This window comes from Aquarana catesbeiana, linkage group LG07 (assembly GCF_042186555.1).
Source record: "Aquarana catesbeiana isolate 2022-GZ linkage group LG07, ASM4218655v1, whole genome shotgun sequence".
Classification (NCBI taxonomy): Eukaryota; Metazoa; Chordata; class Amphibia; order Anura; family Ranidae; genus Aquarana; species Aquarana catesbeiana.
Window position 1 is genome coordinate 14,159,837 of NC_133330.1, and position 25,050 is coordinate 14,184,886.

At 43.1% G+C, this 25,050-nt stretch overlaps 1 protein-coding gene across 14 annotated transcripts in view; it reads left to right on the forward strand.

Moving 5' to 3' along the window:
- Window positions 1-25,050, forward strand: part of DOCK3 (dedicator of cytokinesis 3) — a 239,580-nt gene that overhangs the window by 92,100 nt on the left and 122,430 nt on the right. For all 14 annotated transcript variants that reach the window (XR_012235189.1, XR_012235190.1, XM_073591625.1 and 11 more), the window contains exon 4: window positions 2,165-2,220. Coding sequence is in view for 12 of the 14 variants with exons in the window: in XM_073591625.1 (XP_073447726.1) it covers window positions 2,165-2,220 (56 nt within the window). In the remaining 2 variants the exon portion in view is untranslated. The remainder of the gene's footprint in view (window positions 1-2,164; window positions 2,221-25,050) is intronic.

The following is a 25,050-nucleotide window of genomic DNA, read 5'->3' on the forward strand; positions in this document are numbered from 1 at the left end:
GGCTCCCTAGGCAGAGGGCAGTATTGCCCCCACGTGTCAGGGTCACTCTGCTCTGCTAATGCAGGCCTTGTGGGCATCGCGGAGGGGTCAGCGGGCATTGACATTCCAGCCGGTGACAAGATGGTGTTATCAAGGGCGGCGGTCAGGAACTAAGGGGGACTCAATGATAGCATCCCAGCCCAGCAGACTACATAGTAGGAGGTCTTAATATTCAAACTCTTCCTTGAAATGACCTCCCCCCACCACAAGAAGTGTCAGCTCACTGTCCCAGTTCGAGTGATGGGGGGGGGTGCGGTATTAGAGAATGGCATAAAGCTCGTCATTTTATAACTGCCAGGTGCACATGGAAGAGGCTGTGAATGGCATTTGCATAAATCCCCCCAGAAGCCCCTGTGCAGGTCAGCAAAGATAGCTACTTCTAACCCCCAAACATTAAACATTTTTGTGTTTGTGCAGCAGTTTTTCAAATGCATTTTTTTTTTTTTTTTTTGAGAAAATACACTTTAATGAATTTAAAAAGACAAAACACAATATATAGCCCAATTTGTTTGTAAAATATCAAAGAGGATGTTACGCCGAGTAAATAGATACCTAACGTGTCACGCTTTAAATTTGCGCACGCTTATGAAATAGCGACAAACTATGGTACTTTAAAATCTCCATAGGCGATGCTTTACTTTTTATTTTTTACAAGTTACCTGTTTAGAGTTACAGAGGAGTTCTAGGGCTAGAATTATTGCTCTTGCGCTAACGTTTGCGGTGATACCTCACATGTGTGGTGCGAACACAGTTTATATATGCGCGCGTAAGTTACATATGCGTTCAATTCTGCTCGCAAAAATGGAGGGATGGGAGCGCGTTAAATAAAAAAAAAATACTATTTTATTTTTTATTTTTACACTGTCCCCTTTTTTTTAGCACTTTTATTCCTATGACAAGGAATGTAAACATCCCTTGTAATAGAAATAAGGATGACAGGTCCTGTTTATGGAGAGATCTGGTGTCAAAAAGACCTCAAATCTCTCCTTTATCTTTAAAAGCAAAATTAAAAAAAAAACAAAAAAACTTTTGATCTATTGCTTAAAAATAATTTAAAAAAATTTTTACTTCTGCCCTAGACTGGAAATTACGTCATGACGTCACTCCAGTCCTCCAAGGCCATAGAGGTGATCAAAGACGATGTGGTCTCTCTTAGCCTCTGTGACCAGCCAGCCATCACCGTCAGATTGTTTTTCAGGCGCGTTGGGAAAAACAGTAGGCCCCAGAAACACTGTGGGGGAGGGGGGACTCAGAAGACGATCCAGTGGCTAATTAGCTGCTCTGCTTTCATGAAAAAGCCAGTTGCCGGCTAAAAAAAAAAAAAATGCCGGGGCTTTGGCTGATTGCTTTAGCCATAACCCTGGTACACCACTTGCAAACCGCAGGGTATGTACTTTACAGTAATACTTCGGATTGCGAGTAACGCGGTTTACGAGCGTTTCGCAATACGAGCCTTTTTTTTTTTTAATCCTCCGAGCGTCTCTGAGCAATTTCGGGTGACTCCGAGCATCTTCGAGCGCCTCCGAGTGTTTCCAAGTGTCTCCGGCGCCCCCGCACCTCTGGCCACATGCGGTACTGCATACACTAGCAGTGGCACTGGAACGCATTATCTGAGTTTCCATTGACTCCTATGGAGAAACTCACTTTGATATACGAGTGCTTTGGTTTCCAGTATGCTTCTGGAATGAATTATGCTGGTAATCCAAGGTACTGCTGTATATGTATTGTGGTCGGCAAGTGGTTACAACTCAATGATTACAAAGTACACAGAGAAACAATGTTTATAAAATACTGATAAAATGTTAATATTTATATCAACACAGGAATACCCTTAACCCCTTCCCGCCCAGCCCCAGCGCCCATTTACCAGGGTCTTCAAGCCGGGGGGGCAGGAAGGGTCAGCTGATCACATGACCACTGTGATTGGCTGTCACAGTGGTCACATGGTCCGAAGCCAATCCCACTGGCTGACAATCATCAGCGGAGACCAATAGCGTTTTTTTGACAGCTCGGTCACTGTGCTGGGAGCTAGACGTTATCACGCTTGTTTATGGAAACGCATGCATGCATGTCTATGTCTATTATACTTGTGATAATCCACTGACCTCCCATCTTTCCTTTGCAGGGGATATTTCCAGCCAGCATCATCCACCTGAAAAAGGCGACAGTCAGCAACCGAGGGTGAGTGCCGCGGCCCAGAGCCGCAGAAAGGAATGTATAGTGATTGTGTCACCTACACCCTCTGCAGTTTTATTCGCTCAGTTCCTCAGCAAGTCTTATAACACTAAAGCTTAGGGGACAAAGTGCCTGAAACATGTTGCTAGTTCCTGGTAAATTGATAGAGACTGCAGTTTTGTAAGTAAGCATACAATGGTGAGATTTCCCTGTGGTAGTTTGTGTCTCTGACCCTCCTACAATGATAAGATTCCCTCCAGTAGTTTGTGTCTCTGCCCCTCCCACAATGGTGATATTCCTTCAAGTAATTTGTGTCTCTGCCCCTCCCACAATGGTAAGATTCCCTTCAGTAGTTTGTGTCTCTGCCCCTCCCACAATGGGAAGAATTCCTGCAGTAGTTTGTGTCTCTGCCCCTCCCACAATGGTGAGATTCCCTCCAGTAGTTTGTGTCTCTGCCCCTCCCACAATGGTAAGATTCCATCCAGTAGTTTGTGTCTACACCCCTCCCACAATGATGAGATTTCCTGCAGAGGTTTGTGTCTCTGCCCCTCCCACAATGGGAACAATTCCTGCAGTAGTTTGTGTCTCTGCCCCTCCCACAATGGTAAGATTCCTTCCAGTAATTTGTGTCTCTGCCCCTCCCACAATGGTGAGATTCCTTCCAGTAATTTGTGTCTCTGCCCCTCCCACAATGGTGAGATTTCCTGCAGTAGTTTGTGTTTCTGCCCCTCCCACAATGGGAAGAATTCCTGCAGTAGTTTGTGTCTCTGCCCCTCCCACAATGGGGAGATTTCCTTGCAGTAGTTTGTGTCTCTGCCCCTCCCACAATGGTGAGATTTCCCAACAGGATGGCGATCATGGAAATATTTCATACCAGTTTTCGGTGGAGGTGCCACATAATCAGACAAATCTGCATCTATCCTGCTGGAGGGCGGCACATTGTCCTCTTATAGAAAGCCTCCTTTCCTCCTCCGGAGTGGCAATTGTCACAATCGCTCCTCTCTGTGTCGCCGCTGACATTGTCACCGTGTTGGAGATGTCAGAAGATTAACCACGGATGCGGCAGAGAGGACTCTGCGAGTCGGTGAATTATGCAGCACATACGAGCAGCCGACACATAAAGTGCATTAATAGAAAGGAGCGAGCGCCGGCTCCCCGGGGAGCCTCCATGTGTCCGATGTCATTCCCGTCACCAGACTGCTCAGAGCCACACATACCTCCGAGCCGGGCCTGGGTGAGAAGCCGCTGCAGGAGCTGCATTTTATTGGAGGAAACAAATGTTCCAGTTCATTTTCTGTTTTCTAAAGTGACAAACGAATGAGAATAAGTTACATTGTATACGTCGCAAAGACACTCAGGCTCCTTTCGCACTTTCAATTTCACGTTCAATTTAAATTACGACTTTGATGCAACTTTGGATCGTGCGACTTGGATGCGACTTTGGTTGTTGGCTTTGTTGCACAACTGTCTCTTTGATAACATTAAGGTGCGACTTTCATGCAACTTGAGTCTATGACACTCAAGTCACATGGAAATCGCATCAAAGTAATGCAGGAACCCCTTTTTATAAGGCTCCGTTCACATTGCACCACCACACCGGTCATATGATGATGCTGCACTGCACTGGTGACAGTATGTAAAAAATAAATGTAAAAAAAAAAAAAAAAAGTGACAAACAATTACAGCTATAAAAAACCCACCATGCCTCTTATTAAATACCCCAGACTATCTACTTTCCAAAAAAGGGGTCATTTGGGGGGTAAATACCTGGCATTTTTGGGACTCAAGAAATGAGATCGGCCATCAGTTCATCATTATTGATCCATTTTCACATATATATATTGTTTCCCCGAAAATAAGACCTAGTGTGATTGTCGGTGATGGCTGCAATATAAGCCCTACCCCCCAAATAAGCCCTAGTTAAAGTCCTTGTAGGTCTTCTTTTCAGGGTAGGGCTTATTTTCAGGGAAACAGGGTAGGGCTTATTTGGGGGGTAGGGCTTATATTGCAGCCATCACCGACAATCACGCTAGGTCTTATTTTCGGGGAAACAGGGTAGTACTTCGACTAGTTTCGCGGGGTGAACCGCTTCATCGGGAAATACCCTTGGTTGGGGACCAGGTTCCCAAACCTCTATTCCACTAAATTTTGGATGATGGTTACATAGTTACATACCCTGTTTCCCCGAAAATAAGACCTAGCGTGATTGTCGGTGATGGCTGCAATATAAGCCCTACCCCCCAAATAAACCCTAGTAGGTCTTATTTTCAGGGTAGGGCTTATTTTCGTGGAAACAGGGTAGGGCTTATTTGGGGGGTAGGGCTTACATTGCAGCCATCACCGACAATCACGCTAGGTCTTATTTTCAGGGAAACAGGGTATATATATAGAGATATATATATATATATCTCTATATATATATCTCTCTCTCTCTATATATATATATATATATATATAGAGATATATATATAGATATATATACATCTATCTATATATATCTATCTATATATATATATATATAGATATAGATATATATCTATATATATATATATATATATATATATATATATCTATATCTATATATATATATATATAGATATAGATATATATATCTATATCTATATATATATAGATATAGATATATATATCCCATAGTTTCTGGACTCTATAACTTTCCTACAGACTAAATAATATACACTGATTTGGGTTACTTTCACCAAAGAAATTTAGCCAGAATACATTGTTGCCTAAATTTACGAAGAAAGATTTTTTATTTGTAACATTTTATAACTGAAAACTTAGAAAAACACTTTTTTTTATTTTTTATTTTTCGGCCTTTTTCTTGTTTATTTAGCAAAAATAAATAAAAAATAAAAAAACCTCAGTGGTGATTAATTACCACCAAAAGAAAACTCCATTTGGCCTCTTTCACACGGGGCAGATCAGTCATGATCCGCCCCGTGAACACACGCTGGCTCAGCGGGGATCGCTCCGCCGATCCCCGCTGAGCAGGAAGATGACAGGTGCATCGCTGCACGCTGTGCAGCGACGGACCTGTCAGAGCGCCGCTCTCCCCTATGGGGGGATCGGATGATGACGGTCCGTAGTGTCCGTCGTCATCCGATCCGATCCGAAAACGGAGGGAAAAGTAGGTTTTTCCTCCGTTACACTTTTCGGATCGGAGCGGGGTCGGATGTCAGCGGACATGTCACCGCTGACATCCGACGCTCCATAGGGATGACTGTATGTCCGTTTTTCATCCGAAAACGGATGGATGAAAAACGGACATACGGATCATCCGTGTGAAAGAGGCCTTAGTGTGAAAAAAAAAATTATAGAATTTTTTTATGGGTACAGTTTTGCGTGACCGAGCAATTGTCATTCAAAGTTTGGACAGTGCTGAAAGCTGAAAAATGGCCTGGGCAGTAAGGGGGTAAAAGTGCCCGGTATCGAAGTGGTTAAGGATACACAGTAAAGAAAGGGTTGCATTTATTTAAAAAAAAAATAATGATTGCTTAGCTGTTTGTTTACTGAAACTGAATGTAAATTTATTCTGTTCAAATGGGCCTTTTTTTTTAGTTCTCCCGGAGTTATATTCTCTGCAGCTTGAAAGTTATTAATTGAAAAAAAATGAATGAATGGGGAAAAAATACCAAAAGTTGGCCACTAGATGGAGCGGAGGGGCTTCTCCGATGTGCTATTATCGAATGCTCTTAGGTTCTTTTCTCTGCAGTTCAAAAGATATTTATTTTTAAAAAATGAAGGAGGAAAATACTACAATATGGGCACTAGGTGGCGCTGAGAAGCTGCTCCAATATGCCATCATCCAATGCTCTTAGGTTATTTTCTCTGCAGCTCGAAAGTTATTTATTGAAAAAATAAATTAAGGAAAATATCACAATTTGACCACTAGATGGAGCCAAAGAGCATATTATTTACTATGATACCCAGTGCCATCTAGTGGCCATAATTTTTCACATTTACATTTTTTTTTCAATGAATATTTGATCTGCAGGGAATATAGCCTAAGAACGTTCGACTGTGCCCCATTCACACAACATGAATTTACATGCAGTATTTATGGACAAACAGACTTTGTAAGCTCTATGAGCAGGGCCCTTCTATTCCTTCTGTATTTAACTGTATTATAATCGTACTGTCCCCCTTTATATTGTACAGCGCTGTGCAAACTGTTGGCGCTATATAAATCCTGTATTATAATAATAATTATAAAAACCTGAATAAAAATAACAATAACAATCCTGAATCATAACAATAATAATAATATAAATCCTTAATAATAATAATAATAATAGTAGTAGAAGTAGTAGTAGTAGTAATAATAATAAAAAAAACCTGAATAATAATAACTACCCTGAATCATAATAATAATATAAATCATGTATAATAATATTAATAATAATAATAACAATACTAAATCATAATAATATAAATCCTATATAATAATAATAATATTAATAATAATAATAATAAACCCCGAATAATAATAATATCAATCCTGGATCATAAATAATAATAATATAAATCCTATATAATAATAATTAAAAACCCTGAATAATAATAATAACAATCCTGAATCATTATAATAATATAAATCCTGTATAATAATATTAATAATATTTAAAAAACCCTGAATGATAATAATAATAACAATCCTAAATCATAATAATATAAATCCTATATAATAATAATAAACCTGAATAATAACTACCCTGAATCATAATAATAATATAAATCCTGTATAATAATATTAATAACAATAATAATAATAAAACCTGAATAATAGTAATAACAATCCTAAATCATAATAATAATAATATAAAACCTATATAATAATAATATTAATAATAATAAACCCTGAATAATAATAATATCAATCCTAAATCCTAAATGATAATAATATAAATCCTGTATTTTATTAATAATAATAATAATAATAATAATAATATAAATCCTATATAGTAATAATAATAATAAAACCTGAATGATAATAATAATAATCCTGAATCATTATAATAATATAAATCCTGTGTAATAATATTAATAATAATAATATTTAATAAAACCTGAATAATAATAATAATAACAATCCTAAATCATAATTATAATAATAATATAAATCCTATATAATAATAATAATAATAATATAAATCCTATATAATAATAATAATTATAATAATATAAATCCTGTATAATAATAATTATAATAATAATGCACCCCCAAGTGTCATCTAATTAGAGTTTACATCTACTGTAGGCATTGGGTACGGCATGAAAAATATGTACAGGATAAGGAAAATCAGTGATCCCAGGTTTGGGGGGGTCCAGGGGGTACTCGGTAATCTCGGTGTAACAATGGTTGTACACAATGTAACCAACGTTCCGGCACAGTGCAGCCCCCTTTCCTCTCCCTGCGCAGATGGGGGGGGGGTGTCAACGTGCGAGTCCTGGCGCTGCGTTTTGTCATTCTCTCCGATGAGGCGCACACATCACTCCTAAAGTGAGGAACATTTATAAAAAATTCATCCTCCCCCTCCACATAAATAACAGAGCGGTCCCACCCCATGCATATTTCATGGGCATCATGCATCCGGCGGCTTTGTCGGGGCAGCGGGCGCACCCTCTGAGGTTACCCCCATTGACTTTCTGGATCCTCATGGGGTGAAGAATGTGCGACTCGGTGGCTCCTGGACTCAGCCCAGCCTTCGGGGGGGACAGATGGCAGGATTTTAATTGGTCGGAAGATAATCGGGGTTGGCACACCGGCGCGCTCTGATGAAGCAGATCGGTGGTTGAAGAAAAGACAGACGTGGCGCAGACAGTTAAAGATGAACTCACATTTTCATTTAAATATATTCCCCAACAGCCACAGAGCATATAAATCCACTCTGTGTGCACCTAATGCATTTGCAAAGCCAGATATTACCTTTCTAAAAGCAGCGCCGACATCATCACTGTGCTGTATATAGTTTGTGCACAGAGCAGGGCTGTGGGAGGGGCCTAGCAGGCTCCACCCACTACAGGCTGCTTGCAAAAAAAAAAAAAAAACACAGGAGGGGGCGTAGACCAGACCTGTCACCTTGCACAGGAAGAGAGAGCAGGGGAATGGGGTTCCTCTATGGCTTCCTGGGTCACTGAGGAAGCTATCTGGTTGGATGGATGTGACTCTGGGGGCCATTTTGGGTCAGGCAGAGCCTATATAAGGCCCCAGGTTGGCGCTTTTTTTTTTGCGAGTGGGTAGAGTAGGGACAGGTAACCTACCTAGTAGGGACAGAACTAGCATTAGGAAAAGGTTCCTGACAAAGAGGGAAATCACCGGGTTCGCAACTTCTTTGGACATCTTCCCGCTTCGTCAAGACAGGGCCGGGCCGCATTCCTCCCCTCTTAACAGTCAGCTGAAACCAGCTCTCTACACGCTGCTGGAGCTGTTCCCGGCTGGGCTGCCTCCTGCTGGCTTTATTGTGAACTGTCTCTGCATCATTTCAATACCAGTTCTTTCATCACATTTATACTGTGTGTGATATTACCACCGAACCGCGCTGCACCACACCTACACGCCTGTGTGTGCCATGTGTGGTGTGTGTACATTCTATATATTCTATATGTATTTTGTGTGCATGTAGAGTGTGTGTACAGTATACATATTCTATGAAATGTGTGTTGTATGTGCAGTCTATATGTTCTATATCTGGTGTGTGTATATTCTATATATTCTGTGTTGTGTGTGCGGTGTATACATTGTGTGTGTTCTGTGTGCGGTGTGTATATATTGTGTGTTGTGTGTGTCTGTGGTGTATACATTGTATGTTTTGTGTGTACATTGCATACATTATATGTGTTGTGTGCATGCAGAGTGTGTGTGTGCTGTGTATATATTTTATGTGTGTATGCGGTGTGAATATATTGTGTGTTGTGTACATACAGAGTGTGTGCGGTGTATACATCATCTGTATTGTGTGTGCGGTGTATACATTGTATATATTGTGTGTGCAGTGTGTATAGATTGTATATAGTGTGTGTGCGGTGTGTATACATTGTATATAGTGTGTGTGCGGTCTGTATATATTGTATATACTGTGTGCGGTGTGTATACATTGTATGTTATGTGTGCAGTGTGTATACATTGTATATATTGTGTCCGTGTGTATACATTGTATATATTGTGTGCGGTGTGTATACATTGTGTATATTGTGTGCGGTGTGTATACATTGTGTATATTGTGTGCGGTGTGTATACATTGTATATAGTGTGTACAGTGTGTACACATTGTATATATTATGTCCTGTGTGTGTACATTGTGTATATTGTGTGTGGTGTGTATACATTGTATATAGCGTGTGCGGTGTGTATACATTGTGTATATTGTGTGCGGTGTGTATACATTGTATATAGTGTGTGTGGTGTGTATACATTGTATATATTGTGTGTGCAGTGTGTATACATTGTATATAGTGTGTATACATTGTATATATTGTGTGCGGTGTGTATACATTGTATATAGTGTGTGTGTTGTATAGATTGTATATAGTGTGTGTGGTGTGTATACATTGTATATAGTGTGTTGTATAGATTGTATATAGTGTGTGCGGTGTGTATACATTGTATATAGTGTGTGCGGTGTGTATACATTGTATATAGTGTGTGCGTTGTGTATACATTGTATATAGTGTGTGCGTTGTGTATACATTGTATATATTGTGTGTGCGGTGTGTATACATTGTGTATATTGTGTGTGCGGTGTGTATACATTGTGTATATTGTGTGCAGTGTGTATACATTGTATATAGTGTGTGTGCGGTGTGTATACATTGTATATAGTGTGTATACATTGTATATAGTGTGTGCAGTGTGTATACATTGTATATAGTGTGTGTGTGTGTGGTGTATAGATTGTATATTGTGTGTGCGGTGTGTATACATTGTATATATGGTGTGTATACATTGTATATAGTGTGTGTGGTGTGTATACATTGTATATAGTGTGTGTGTGGTGTGTATACATTGTATATATAGAGTGTGTGGTGTGTATACATTGTATATATAGTGTGTGGTGTGTATACATTGTATATAGTGTGTGTGGTGTGTATAGATTGTATATATAGTGTGTGTGTGGTGTGTATAGATTGTATATATAGTGTGTGCGGTGTGTATAGATTGTATATATTGTGTGCGGTGTGTATACATTGTATATATTGTGTGCGGTGTGTATACATTGTATATAGTGTGTGTGTGTGTGGTGTATAGATTGTATATTGTGTGTGCGGTGTGTATACATTGTATATATGGTGTGTATACATTGTATATAGTGTGTGTGGTGTGTATACATTGTATATAGTGTGTGTGTGGTGTGTATACATTGTATATATAGAGTGTGTGGTGTGTATACATTGTATATATAGTGTGTGGTGTGTATACATTGTATATTGTGTGTGCGGTGTGTATACATTGTATATATAGTGTGTGGTGTGTATACATTGTATATAGTGTGTGTGTGGTGTGTATACATTGTATATTGTGTGTGTGGTGTGTATACATTGTATATAGTGTGTGTGGTGTGTATACATTGTATATTGTGTGTGTGGTGTGTATAGATTGTATATAGTGTGTGTGGTGTGTATAGATTGTATATATAGTGTGTGGTGTGTATACATTGTATATTGTGTGTGCGGTGTGTATACATTGTATATATAGTGTGTGGTGTGTATACATTGTATATTGTGTGTGCGGTGTGTATACATTGTATATATAGTGTGCGGTGTGTATACATTGTATATATAGTGTGCGGTGTGTATACATTGTATATAGTGTGTGTGTGGTGTGTATACATTGTATATAGTGTGTGTGGTGTGTATACATTGTATATTGTGTGTGTGGTGTGTATACATTGTATATAGTGTGTGTGGTGTGTATACATTGTATATAGTGTGTGTGGTGTGTATACATTGTATATAGTGTGTGTGGTGTGTATAGATTGTATATAGTGTGTGTGGTGTGTATACATTGTATATTGTGTGTGCGGTGTGTATACATTGTATATATAGTGTGCGGTGTGTATACATTGTATATATAGTGTGCGGTGTGTATACATTGTATATAGTGTGTGTGTGGTGTGTATACATTGTATATAGTGTGTGTGGTGTGTATACATTGTATATTGTGTGTGTGGTGTGTATACATTGTATATAGTGTGTGTGGTGTGTATACATTGTATATAGTGTGTGTGGTGTGTATAGATTGTATATAGTGTGTGTGGTGTGTATAGATTGTATATAGTGTGTGTGGTGTGTATACATTGTATATTGTGTGTGTGGTGTGTATACATTGTATATAGTGTGTGTGGTGTATAGATTGTATATATATAGTGTGTGTGGTGTGTATACATTGTATATAGTGTGTGTGGTGTATAGATTGTATATATATAGTGTGTGTGGTGTGTATACATTGTATATAGTGTGTGTGGTGTGTATACATTGTATATAGTGTGTGTGGTGTGTATAGATTGTTTATAGTGTGTGTGGTGTGTATAGATTGTATATAGTGTGTGTGCGGTGTGTATACATTGTATATAGTGTGTGTGGTGTGTATACATTGTATATTGTGTGTGCGGTGTGTATACATTGTATATATAGTGTGCGGTGTGTATACATTGTATATTGTGTGTGCGGTGTGTATACATTGTATATATAGTGTGTGGTGTGTATACATTGTATATTGTGTGTGCGGTGTGTATACATTGTATATATAGTGTGCGGTGTGTATACATTGTATATATAGTGTGCGGTGTGTATACATTGTATATAGTGTGTGTGTGGTGTGTATACATTGTATATAGTGTGTGTGGTGTGTATACATTGTATATTGTGTGTGTGGTGTGTATACATTGTATATATAGAGTGTGGTGTGTATACATTGTATATAGTGTGTGTGGTGTGTATACATTGTATATTGTGTGTGCGGTGTGTATACATTGTATATATAGTGTGCGGTGTGTATACATTGTATATATAGTGTGTGGTGTGTATACATTGTATATTGTGTGTGCGGTGTGTATACATTGTATATATAGTGTGCGGTGTGTATACATTGTATATATAGTGTGCGGTGTGTATACATTGTATATATAGTGTGCGGTGTGTATACATTGTATATATAGTGTGCGGTGTGTATACATTGTATATATAGTGTGCGGTGTGTATACATTGTATATAGTGTGTGTGTGGTGTGTATACATTGTATATAGTGTGTGTGGTGTGTATACATTGTATATTGTGTGTGTGGTGTGTATACATTGTATATAGTGTGTGTGGTGTGTATACATTGTATATTGTGTGTGTGTGGTGTGTATAGATTGTATATAGTGTGTGTGGTGTGTATAGATTGTATATAGTGTGTGTGGTGTGTATAGATTGTATATAGTGTGTGTGGTGTGTATAGATTGTATAAAGTGTGTGTGGTGTATAGATTGTATATAGTGTGTGTGGTGTGTATAGATTGTATATATAGTGTGTGTGTGGTGTGTATACATTGTATATAGTGTGTGTGGTGTGTATAGATTGTATATATAGTGTGTGTGTGGTGTGTATACATTGTATATAGTGTGTGTGGTGTGTATAGATTGTATATATAGTGTGTGTGTGGTGTGTATACATTGTATATAGTGTGTGTGGTGTGTATACATTGTATATAGTGTGTGTGGTGTGTATAGATTGTATATATAGTGTGTGTGTGGTGTGTATACATTGTATATAGTGTGTGTGGTGTGTATAGATTGTATATATAGTGTGTGTGTGGTGTGTATACATTGTATATAGTGTGTGTGGTGTGTATACATTGTATATAGTGTGTGTGGTGTGTATAGATTGTATATAGTGTGTGTGGTGTGTATAGATTGTATATAGTGTGTGTGCGGTGTGTATAGATTGTATATATAGTGTGTGTGCGTTGTGTGTATAGATTGTATATATAGTGTGTGTGTGGTGTGTATACATTGTATATAGTGTGTGTGGTGTGTATAGATTGTATATAGTGTGTGCGGTGTGTATAGATTGTATATAGTGTGTGTGCGGTGTGTATAGATTGTATATATAGTGTGTGTGCGTTGTGTGTATTCTGCGCAGGGAATGGTTGTGCGGAGGACGTGGGAGGTTTATATTTTCCTCCTTTTTGGATGTCTCATTGCTGCACAGAGAGGAGAGGAGAGCGGAGAGGAGAGCGGAGAGGTAAGGAGAATCTCTCGGCACACACACAGCGCACACCGCACCTCCCCGGACCGGCGCTGCCATACGCCATCCCGCAGGACCTGGGATGGGGACGTGTGACACGGAGACGGGGGACACGGTGTGTTGCTGGGGAGGGAGGGAGGGGAGGGGGATGTCATTTAACTCTTCTTCCTCCACCATCACATCGATCGCTCCCTCCATGGCGGATTCAGAGCTCCTCGCTGTCGGGATTTCTCTCGCCGTCGCCCTGTTGCTCTCTTGTCTGTATGCAGCTCCATCCATCATGACATCACGGCCTGTATCCGTGTCTCTGGCGTCATATGGCGGGTGCTGGGGGTGTAGGGGGGGGGGAGGGGATGGCCTGCCACCCACATATCTAAAAAGAGAGATTCTGTTGCCCATAACAGCCAATCAGGATGTCCCTTTCGGTCTTCACTTCTGTACTCAGCCAATGAATGGTGGGAGCTGATTGGTCGCGGTCGTTGACCACGCTATGCTGTTGCGCACGGAGGATCCCCTCACATCGATCGCATGGCCCTGATTGATCCGGAGCAGATAGAAGGGGGTCTTCCCGATGCCTCCAGATCCTTTATTTATTTATTTTTATTTAATTGCACCTACTGCGGCTGTGGCCATGTACAAACGCAGCTCAAAGCTAGCGAATAGCGCCCGGTCCTGTGCGCTGCCGTTGCCACTCCCCTTAGGATAGCGGAGACTTTACACATCGCCACCCGACCCGATCCAAAAAAGATTCCCCATCGAGGTGTATGGGGGAGGGGCCGATCCTCATTGATCCGTATTTTCCGGGTTAAATGAGAAACGAAAGAAGCAATGGGGCGGATTTAAAACATTTCCTCTCATTTTTCGTTTTTTTTTTTTTTCTTGCAGGGAACAGGAGATCCCTACTGACTCCCTACCTCTCCTACAGTCAGTAAGGATCGGGGAACTCCTAATCCTGAGCATGGAAGTGTGGGATCTAGAAATAGAGTGAACTCGGGGGAGGGGAACTTCTTTTATTAAAGGCCAACTCTGGACCGGACAGGAATCTTGCAGGAGATCCCTACTGACTCCCTACCTCTCCAATGATCAGGGAGTAATAGGGAACACGTAACTCTGAGCATGGAATGGAAGTGTGGGATCTGGGAGTAGAGTGAACTAGGGGGAGGGGAACTTCTTTTAATAACAGGAAGTGATAGGAATCCAAGAGATCCCTACTGACTCCCTACCTCTCCAATGATCAGGGAGGAGCGGGGATCACGTGGCTCTGAACATGGATATGTGGGATGTAGCAGTAGAGTGAACTGGGGGAGGGGTACTTCATCTACTTAAAAGCCAACTCCGGACACAACAGGAAGTGACCGGAATCTTGCAGGGGAGCAGGAGATCCCTACTGACTCCCAACCTCTCCTACAGTCTGTATGGAGCGGGAAACTCCTAATCCCGAGCATGGAAGTGTGCGATCTAGAAATAGAGTGAACTAGGGGAAGGAGAACACCTTTAAATTAAAGGCCAACTCTAGACCGGTCAGGAATCTTGCAGGAGAACAGGAGATCCCTACTGACTCCCTACCTCTCCTGTGGTCAGTGAGGAGCGGGGAACTCATAATCCTTAACATGGAGGTGTGGGATCTGGGAGTAGAGTGAATTGGGGGGAGGGGAACTTCTTTTAAAGCCCAACTCCGGATACAACATGAAATTATAGGAATCTTGTGTGTGTGTGTGTGTGGGGGGAGGGGGGGTGTAACAGGAAGTCCCTACTGACTCCCTACCTCTCCTGTGGTCAGTGAGGAGCAGGGAACTAGTAATCCTTAGCATGGAAGTGTTGGATCTAGTAGTAGAATGAATTAGGGGGAGAGGAACTTCTTTTAATTGAAGGCCAACTCTGGATACAACAGGAAGTGATAGGAATCCAAGAGATCCCTACTGACTCCCTACCTCTCCAATGATCAGGGAGGAGAAGGGAACACGTGACTCTGAACATGGATATGTGGGATGTAGCAGTAGAGTGAACTAGGGGGATCTAGGAGTAGAGGGAACTAGGGGAAGTGGAAATAAATCCATCGATTTACCAGTTTATAAAAACAGTTACATTCCTGGCACATGTCTGCAGTGTAACTGTCGCATTGCTTGTGCTCTCAACCAAACTGTCAAACCATCCAATGGCTTGAGTCATAACTGATCATAGCAACTGCAGATCAAACAGAGGCCAAGATGGCAGCTTTCATGGCTGTAAAGTATGGGGGGGGGTTAGTTCCACTTTAATTAAAGGCCAACTCTGTATACAACAGGAAGTGAGTGGAATCTTGCAGGGAACCAGGTCCCTACTGACTCCCTACCTCTCCTATGGTCAGTGAGGAGTGGGGAACACAAAATCCTTAACATGGGAGAAGGGCCGCTGATAAGGCAGTACAACTGGTCCTGTTGTACTGGGTCCTGGCCCCATCACCTAAACAGGGGGGCACAGAGCTTGTACTGGGTCCAGGCCCCTGGCCTCATCACCTAAACAGGGAGGGGGGACATGGCTTGTACTGGGTCCTGGCCCCTGGCCCCATCACCTAACCAGGGAGGCCCAGAGCTTGTACTGGGCCCTGGCCGCATCACCTAAACAGGGGGGCCCAGAGCTTATACTGGGTCCTGGCCCCATCACCTAAACAGGGGGGCCCAGAGTTTGTACAGGGTCCTGACCCCATCACCTAAACAGGGGGGCCCAGAGCTTGTACTGGGTCCTGGCCCCTGGCCCCATCACCTAAACAGGGAGGCCAGAACTTGTACTGGGTCCTGGCCCCATCACCTAAATGGGGGGGGGCAGGGCTTGTACTGGGCCCTGGCCCCATCACCTAAGCAGGGGGGCCCAGGGCAGCTTTATTATTCATGTGGGATGTAGAAGCCTAATTGAATAATTGGATTTTACAAGAGCCCCATACCCCCCCCCCCCCCCCACTCCTACTTTACTTGCTTACCAGGGCTTAAACTACATTTCCCAGGGCCCCATCAGGTCAACAGAGGGGCCCAGGATGTGGGAACAGAGGAGGGACTTTTCTTTCATTTTTTGGGGTGTAGGCAGATAAATTCCGTGTCGCTGTTCCATAAAACTCATAAACCCCAGCACTGCATTCATGTCTCCGCCTCCCTCTCTTCCTGGCCAATCACAAAACGGAGCCCGGGGCTGTGTGTTTTGTGAATGGCCAGCAGGAGTGGGAGGTGGAGCTCTGGGGGGTTCTATGAGGTCTGCAGCACTTACATGCTATCTCGCCGGAGGTACGGAGGGATTTAGCTAATAAAGAAAAAAAACATCTGAATGGTGGAAGTGTGGGGGATGGAGGGTCCAATTTGAAGTAATGGAATGTTCATTTATTGTGTCCGGAGTGGAGCTTTAATTAAAGAATTATTCTTTCCCCCCAGTTCACTCCTAGATAGCAAACTCCCATTTTCAGGATTACGGGTTCCCCGCTCCATACTGACTGTAGCGTTAGGGAGTCAGTAGGGATTACCTGCCCCCCCCTCCCCCCCACAGGATTCCTGTCTTGGTGATATCATGCATGTCAGACTGCTACAAAGTGTCTCTGGGACAGGAAGTGGGGGGTAAATCTTCCAGATAGGGACACAAGAATCAATTAAAACTCATATAAGGTTATAAACTTTTCCCCACTCCTTCCAAAACTGAACAAAAACTTTTGGCTGGTGTTGGCAATAAATTAAACCCCATCCAAGAAAACACAACTGTCACTGGCTAACGTGTTTCGTCTATATACGAAACGCGTTAGCCGGTGACAGTTGTATTTTATCATGTAGCTAATAAAGATTTGCAGTTTTGCAGTTTATGGATGATACCGAGTACTCGCCTTGAACTTACTACTAATACAGTTTCCCTAAGTAAATCGTTTTTTGAGAATTTGTTACAAAGTTTCCTCTCTGGGGATCCTGCCAGTGACAGCACTTCCTGTTGTGGGGTGACTAGGCTAAGCCACCGGCTCTCGATTAGCAGCCACGTTGTCAGCCTGCCGGCCGAGCTTTTACAGTCGCGTTGCCTATCTGGTATGGACGGGGGATGTGGGGGATGTGCTGATGGAAGAATTAAAAGTTCAGTTGTTAGTTGGAGGCTTCCCTGAAAAGACGAGTTTTCAGGGATCGCCCTAAAGGTGGCCAGAGAAGGAGATAGCTGGACAGATTGGGGATAGGGAGTTCCAGAGGATGGGAGAGGCTGTGGAAAAGTTGTGGAGATAAGCATGGGAGGAGGAGCCGCTTCCAACTTCCTCCAGTGTCGTCTGATCCCCTTCCTCGGGACTACACGTCCCATAATTCTTGGCAAGGGTGGATGAACCTCACAATCTTCCCTTCTCCGGTAAAAAATAAAATCTTGCAGTCTTTTCAGTGAATTCAAGGCTTTCTGTGATAGGAGGAGGGGTAGGGGAATGTCAAAATCTCCCTACTTTCAATCACAAAAGCCTTGCATTACAAAGGCCTTGTGTGATTGTAACATCCAGCCCTCCCTTCCTTCAATAACAGAAAGCCTCAGCGCTCAGTGAATACAAGAATACGAAAAAAGAATGGAAAAAAGGGGATTGTGACTTTCATGCACCCCTTCTCCAATCACAGAAAACCTTGCATTCACTGAAAAGTACACAAGGCTTTAATGATTGGAGGAGGGGAAGTCATGACATCCCCCCCCTCCTCCAATCACAGAAAACCTTGCATTTAGTGAAAATGATACAAGGCCTTTTCGGAATGAATGAGGTGTGCAATGAGTGACTCGATGTGATCAGTGTAGTACTGCCAGGAACGACAAGTTTTAGCACCGGACGCTCCGAATTTACAGTAATTTAGGGGCTGAATGGAGGTAACAGTTTAACTGAATGGATCAGCAGCCACAGGTGGGTCAGGCATCAATAGAGGAGCAAATGGCCCAAAATAGATTTTCCCGGAGTTCAGCTTTAAGGAACGACACGTTGACAACACTGCTGCTATTTAAGGGGGCGTGGCTTAGCGTTGTCAGTCTGTAACAGGAAGTGGCTGAAATTGTAACTTTGTAACAGATTTACGAAAAAAAATACAAGAGAAGTTAATATAGTGATGTCATAGACTGTGGGTGTCAGTGATGTCATACGGCATGGTGCAGAGGCTTGTAGCTGGGAGGACCCGCGTTGTGTGCGATTGTTCTTCGTGGAGCAGAGGGTGTCATGGCATGTCTATGATGTGTTACATATGATGCCTTGTCGTGTTGGTGTCAGGATGATTTATGTGGTGATGTCATAGGCATTGTCGGTGTCGGGGTGATTGATGTGGTGATGTCATAGACATTGTCGGTGTCAGGGTGATTGATGTGGTGATGTCATAGGCATTGTCGGTGTCAGGGTGATTGATGTGGTGATGTCATAGGCATTGTCGGTGTCGGGGGGATTGATGTGGTGATGTCATAGGCATTGTCGGTGTCGGAGTGATTGATGTGGTGATGTCATAGGCATTGTTGGTGTCGGGGTGATTGATGTGGTGATGTCATAGACATTGTCGGTGTCAGGGTGATTGATGTGGTGATGTCATAGGCATTGTCGGTGTCAGGGTGATTGATGTGGTGATGTCATAGGCATTGTAGGTGTCGGGGTGATTGATGTGGTGATGTCATAGGCATTGTCGGTGTCAGGGTGATTGATGTGGTGATGTCATAGACATTGTCGGTGTCGGGGTGATTGATGTGGTGATGTCATAGGCATTGTCGGTGTCAGGGTGATTGATGTGGTGATGTCATAGGCATTGTAGGTGTCAGGGTGATTGATGTGGTGATGTCATAGGCATTGTTGGTGTCGGAGTGATTGATGTGGTGATGTCATAGACATTGTCGGTGTCAGGGTGATTGATGTGCTGATGTCATAGGCATTGTTGGTGTCGGGGTGATTGATGTGGTGATGTCATAGGCATTGTCGGTGTCGGGGTGATTGATGTCATAGGCATTATCGGTGTCGGGGTGATTGATGTGGTGATGTCATAGGCATTGTTGGTGTCAGGGTGATTGATGTGGTGATGTCATGGGCATTGTTGGTGTCAGGGTGATTGATGTGGTGATGTCATAGGCATTGTTGGTGTCGGAGTGATTGATGTGGTGATGTCATAGGCATTGTCGGTGTCCGGGTGATTGATGTGGTGATGTCATAGGCATTGTCGGTGTCGGAGTGATTGATGTCATAGGCATTATCGGTGTCGGGGTGATTGATGTGGTGATGTCATAGGCATTGTTGGTGTCGGAGTGATTGATGTGGTGATGTCATAGGCATTGTCGGTGTCGGGGTGATTGATGTGGTGATGTCATAGGCATTGTTGGTGTCGGAGTGATTGATGTCATAGGCATTATCGGTGTCGGGGTGATTGATGTGGTGATGTCATAGGCATTGTTGGTGTCGGAGTGATTGATGTGGTGATGTCATAGGCATTGTCGGTGTCCGGGTGATTGATGTGGTGATGTCATAGGCATTGTCGGTGTCAGGGTGATTGATGTGGTGATGTCATAGGCATTGTCGGTGTCAGGGTGATTGATGTGGTGATGTCATAGACATTGTCGGTGTCGGGGTGATTGATGTGGTGATGTCATAGGCATTGTCGGTGTCAGGGTGATTGATGTGGTGATGTCATAGGCATTGTTGGTGTCGGAGTGATTGATGTGGTGATGTCATAGACATTGTCGGTGTCAGGGTGATTGATGTGGTGATGTCATAGGCATTGTTGGTGTCGGGGTGATTGATGTGGTGATGTCATAGGCATTGTCGGTGTCGGGGTGATTGATGTGGTGATGTCATAGGCATTGTCGGTGTCAGGGTGATTGATGTGGTGATGTCATAGCCATTGTCGGTGTTGGAGTGATTGATGTGGTGATGTCATAGGCATTGTTGGTGTCCGGGTGATTGATGTGGTGATGTCATAGGCATTGTTGGTGTCGGGGTGATTGATGTGGTGATGTCATAGCCATTGTCGGTGTTGGAGTGATTGATGTGGTGATGTCATAGGCATTGTTGGTGTCGGGGTGATTGATGTGGTGATGTCATAGACATTGTCGGTGTCGGGGTGATTGATGTGGTGATGTCATAGACATTGTCGGTGTCGGGGTGATTGATGTGGTGATGTCATAGACATTGTCGGTGTCGGGGTGATTGATGTGGTGATGTCATAGACATTGTCGGTGTCGGGGTGATTGATGTGGTGATGTCATAGATAAGTGACTCAGGAATAGGACACGTGATACCTCAGCGCAGTGTGGGCGGTATGTCACAATGGAATTGCGATTGTCATGAGACTTATGTAACGTATAGAAATATTCCTCACGTGTGCTCTCCATTCCTCTCATATCTGTTTTGTACAAAGTCTCGGCCCGCTGGGAGAGTCTCACCATCCAAGCCTTGGGCATAGTCGCAGACATTTTAAAATAATTTCCAGGGGCGCAATCATCAAAGCGCAGCATGCGCAGCCGCGTCCCCAGATGATGGCGGGTTACCGCGTACCCAGCAATGACGCATCTCCTACCATGGCAGGTCAGAGAAGAATACGAGGGCCGTAACCGAGCTAAGAAAGTAGGCTTCGGCATCACACCCCACATTTTTGGGGGGCAGCAGATGCCCCCCAATGATTTGTAAGCATGCAGGCATAAAACACAATCTTATTACACCTTTATTTATCGTATAGAACAGGGGTAGGCAACCTTGACACTCCAGCTCTACTGAAACTACAAATCCCATCACCCTCTTTCTGTTTGGAGTCATGCCTATGGCTGTCAGAGTCTTGCAGCGCCTTTTGGGACTTGTAGTTCCACAACAGCTGGAGTGCTGAGGTTGCCTACCCCTGAAGATAATGAGAACGGATTATAAGAGGTGAGAAGTATGGAATATTTTATAGTGAGCTCATTATTTATTCTAGCATTTAGTTTACAGTCATTTTTTATTTACGACTTTAACATTATTACATACTTCTTTTTTCTGTATTCTATTAAATATAGGAAATTGAAGATTAGCCATTAGAGGGAGCACTCATTGCCACTGGAGGGAGCTCTGACTGCCACTAGCGGGAACTCTGATTGCCACTAGTGAGAGCTCTGATTGCCATTGGAGGGAGCTCTCATTGCCACTAGCGGGAGCTCTTATTGCCACTAGTGGGAGCTCTCATTGCCACTAGTGGGAGCTCTGATTGCCACTAGTGGGAGCTCTGATTGCCGCTAGTGGGAGCTCTCATTGCCACTAGTGGGAGCTTTCATTGCCACTAGTGGGAGCTCTGATTGCCACTAGTGGGAGCTCTGATTGCCACTAGAGGGAGCTCTCATTGACACTACAGGGGGCTCTGATTGCCACTAGAGGGAGCTCTCATTGCCATTAGTGGGAGCTCTCATTGCCATTAGTGGGAGCTGTCTTTGCTATTAGCGGGAGCTCTCATTGCCACTAGAGGGAGCTCTCATTGCCACTAGAGGGAGCTCTCATTGCCACTAGAGGGAGCTCTCATTACCACTAGAGGGAGCTCTGATTACCACTTGCGGGAGCTCTCATTGCCACTAGAGGGAGCTCTCATTCCTACTAGCGGGAGCTCTCATTGCCACTAGTGGGAGCTCTCATTGCCACTAGAGGGAGCTCTCATTCCCACTAGCAGGAGCTCTCATTGCCACTAGCGGGAGCTCTCATTGCCACTAGCGGGAGCTCTCTTAGGCTCAGTGCAGTTATTTTATTCCTTTCAGTAAGAGCTAATAGTTTATTGTAACGTTTATGTTAAAGTCATTTTTGATGACCAGGGCCACCAACCGGCCCCCTTCAGGTCAGCAGGGGCTGCCTGTGGGCAAGGGGATGCAGGGGGTGCAGAATGAGGCATATTATAAGATGCAGGGGGTGCAGGGTAATGGTTGATGTATAGTCCGATGTAATGGGGATTGCAGAGGGTGCAGAGTGGGGTGTAATAGGGATACTGGGGGTGCAGGGTAATGGGCGATGCAGAGTGTGGAGTAATAAGGAATGCAGAATGTGGAGCAATGGGGGATACAAGAGCGCAGAGTGCAGGATAGTAGCGGGGGTGGGGGTCAGGGATGCAAATAAGGTGCAATGTGGGTTCAGATAAAGTACTGGGAGATGCAGGTTGTGCAAAATTCTGGGGAATGGGGGTGTAGAGTGGAGGGTAGCAATGGGGGGGGGGGCCAAGGGCAGGGCTTTTTTTTTAAGCAGGAATGCGGGGGAGCACACCCCCCAGCACTGAATGTGTGTAATAACAAGGGGTGTGGGGTGTGCTGGAGGGTCTATTGACGCTGGCTGCTGGGGGATCTATTGTCACTGGTGGGGATCTGTTTTTGTGTGAGGGTCTATTGTTGCTGGTGGGGTCCTATGTTGCTGGTAGGGATCTACTGTTGAGGGCTGCTGGAGGGTCTATTGATGCTGGTTGCTGGGAAATCTGTTGTCGCTGCTGTGGGGGCTAATGTTGCTGGGTGAGGTATTTTGTTGTAATTGGTGCATTCTTGCTGTGTGTGTGGGGGGGGGGGTCTATTGTTGCTGTGTGTGTATGTGGGGGGGTCTATTGTTGCTGGGGTGCAATCTACTGTTGCTGGGGTGGGATCTATTATTGCTGGGGTAGGATCTATTGTTATTGGGGTGGGATCTATTATTGCTGGGGTGGGATCTATTGTTATTGGGGTGGGATCTATTGTTATTGGGGTGGGGTCTATTGTTACTGGGGGAAGATCTATTGTTACTGGGGTGGGATCTGTTGTTGCTGTCAGGTAAGCTGTACAGGGCCCCATGATTTTTAATGACGGCCCTGGATACTTCCTCTTTCTCTATTCTTCTATTAAATAAAGAGATTTGTAGTATAGTCACTAGAGGGAGCTCTCTTTGGCTCAGTGCAATTATTGTATCGTTTTTAGTCAGGTGACTCATAGAAATGAATTGCAGCACTAAAAAGCAGGAAGTAGAAAATGTTATAGTGCTCAAACATGGCTGCCGGATGTACATCTAGAATTATAAATTGTATATAGTGACCGCACTCTGATAAGGCTGTTCATACAAAGCTGACGCCTTTTACATTCCTGTCTTCATGAAAAGATAAAACATTCCCATCCGATGTCGGGGTCAGGTTGGCTTCCATCAACTCTTCTTCTTTTCCTCCCGTATCTCTCAGTTCTGATGTTTTATCATCCTAATTGTATTGTTCGTCCTTCTCGTCTGTCATTGAGTAGATGAGAGTTCTGGGAATGGAGATCTCTCATTCTCCAAGGCGTAAGATTGGATTTTGGTGAGCTGTTTTAGCATATTTTGGACCGGATGAAGGACACACTGAAGTCCTCTGGTTGGGATAGTCTTCAAACAAATTAAGCTTGTTCCCCCTTCTGCTTTGGTGCAGGTTAGGTCTGGCACTTCCTCCCATATGATTTTGAAGGTTGAAGTTTTACTTTATTTTTTTTGGGTATATTTTTTCCTTTATAAAGCAATCTGGATAACCGTTCCAACGTTTTTGCTCCGAGTTCATGTGTGGTACTTGCTACTCTTCTACAATGTATGTTTATTATTAAACATCCACTATCTTATGAAGAACAAGAATAGCCCAGGAGTGTCTGACACATACATAGATAGATTCAGTTCTCACACTGGGCAGTCAATATTTTTCACTTTTTGGCACTTTTTTGTGCTTAACTCAGAATATTAAAGTTTAAAATGGAAAGCTGTAAGTAAAGAAGGAAATCAACATATTCTTTTTCTTGCTTCCTCTTCTTTTTCCCCCAACCCTAATCTTTCTCCCCCTTCCTTTTCATGTGAAATCTTCCCCTTCTCTTCACTTCTTTCTTTCCCCTTCCCCCCACCTTGCCCCCCGCCTTGCCCCCCTTTTTCCTTCTGTCACTTTCCATATCATTACTATTCCTCCCCTTCCCTTTCCTTCCCTCTTTCCTTCTTTTTCTATCCCTCACATGCCCCTCTCTTCTGTCTTTTCCCTCCTCCTTCTTTCCCAATTCTTCTTTCCCTTATCTTCCCTTCCCTCCTCTTTCAGCCATCATCTCTTCTTGACCTTCCCCTTTGTTTCCCTTCACTTGCTTTCCTTTTTTTGCATTCACCTCCCTCCTCCTTTTTCCATTTTTTTTCCCTATTTTTCCTTTCTTCTCCTTCCCTTCTTTACCTTTCTTTTTTCCCTTCACCTTTCATTTCTTCTCTTCCCTTCTATTTCTTTTTTTCCTTCCTTTTCCTTCCCTTTCTTCCTTTTTTCTATCCTCTCCTTCCCTTCCATTTCTCTCATTCTTTCTTCTCTTTCATCCCACTTCCCTTTTTTCTTTCTTATCTCCCCCTTTCTTCTTCTTTTTACCCTTCACCTTCTTTCATTACCTCCTCTTTCTTTTTCTTTGTTTCCCTCTTTCCTTCTTTTTTCTATCCCTTCCTTTTGTCCTTTTTCCCTCCTTTTTCTTTTCCACTTCTTCCACTTCTTCTCTCTCTTCCCTTCCATTTTCTCTTCTTTCTTTCAGCAATCCTCTTCTCTTTTGTTTCCCTTCACTTCCCTTCTTTTCCCCTTACTCACTTCCCTTCCTTTCCCGCTTCCCTTTCTATCCCATTCTTCCCCCTTCCCTCTCTTCTCCTCCTCGTCCCACCTTTTTCCCTTCTTTTTC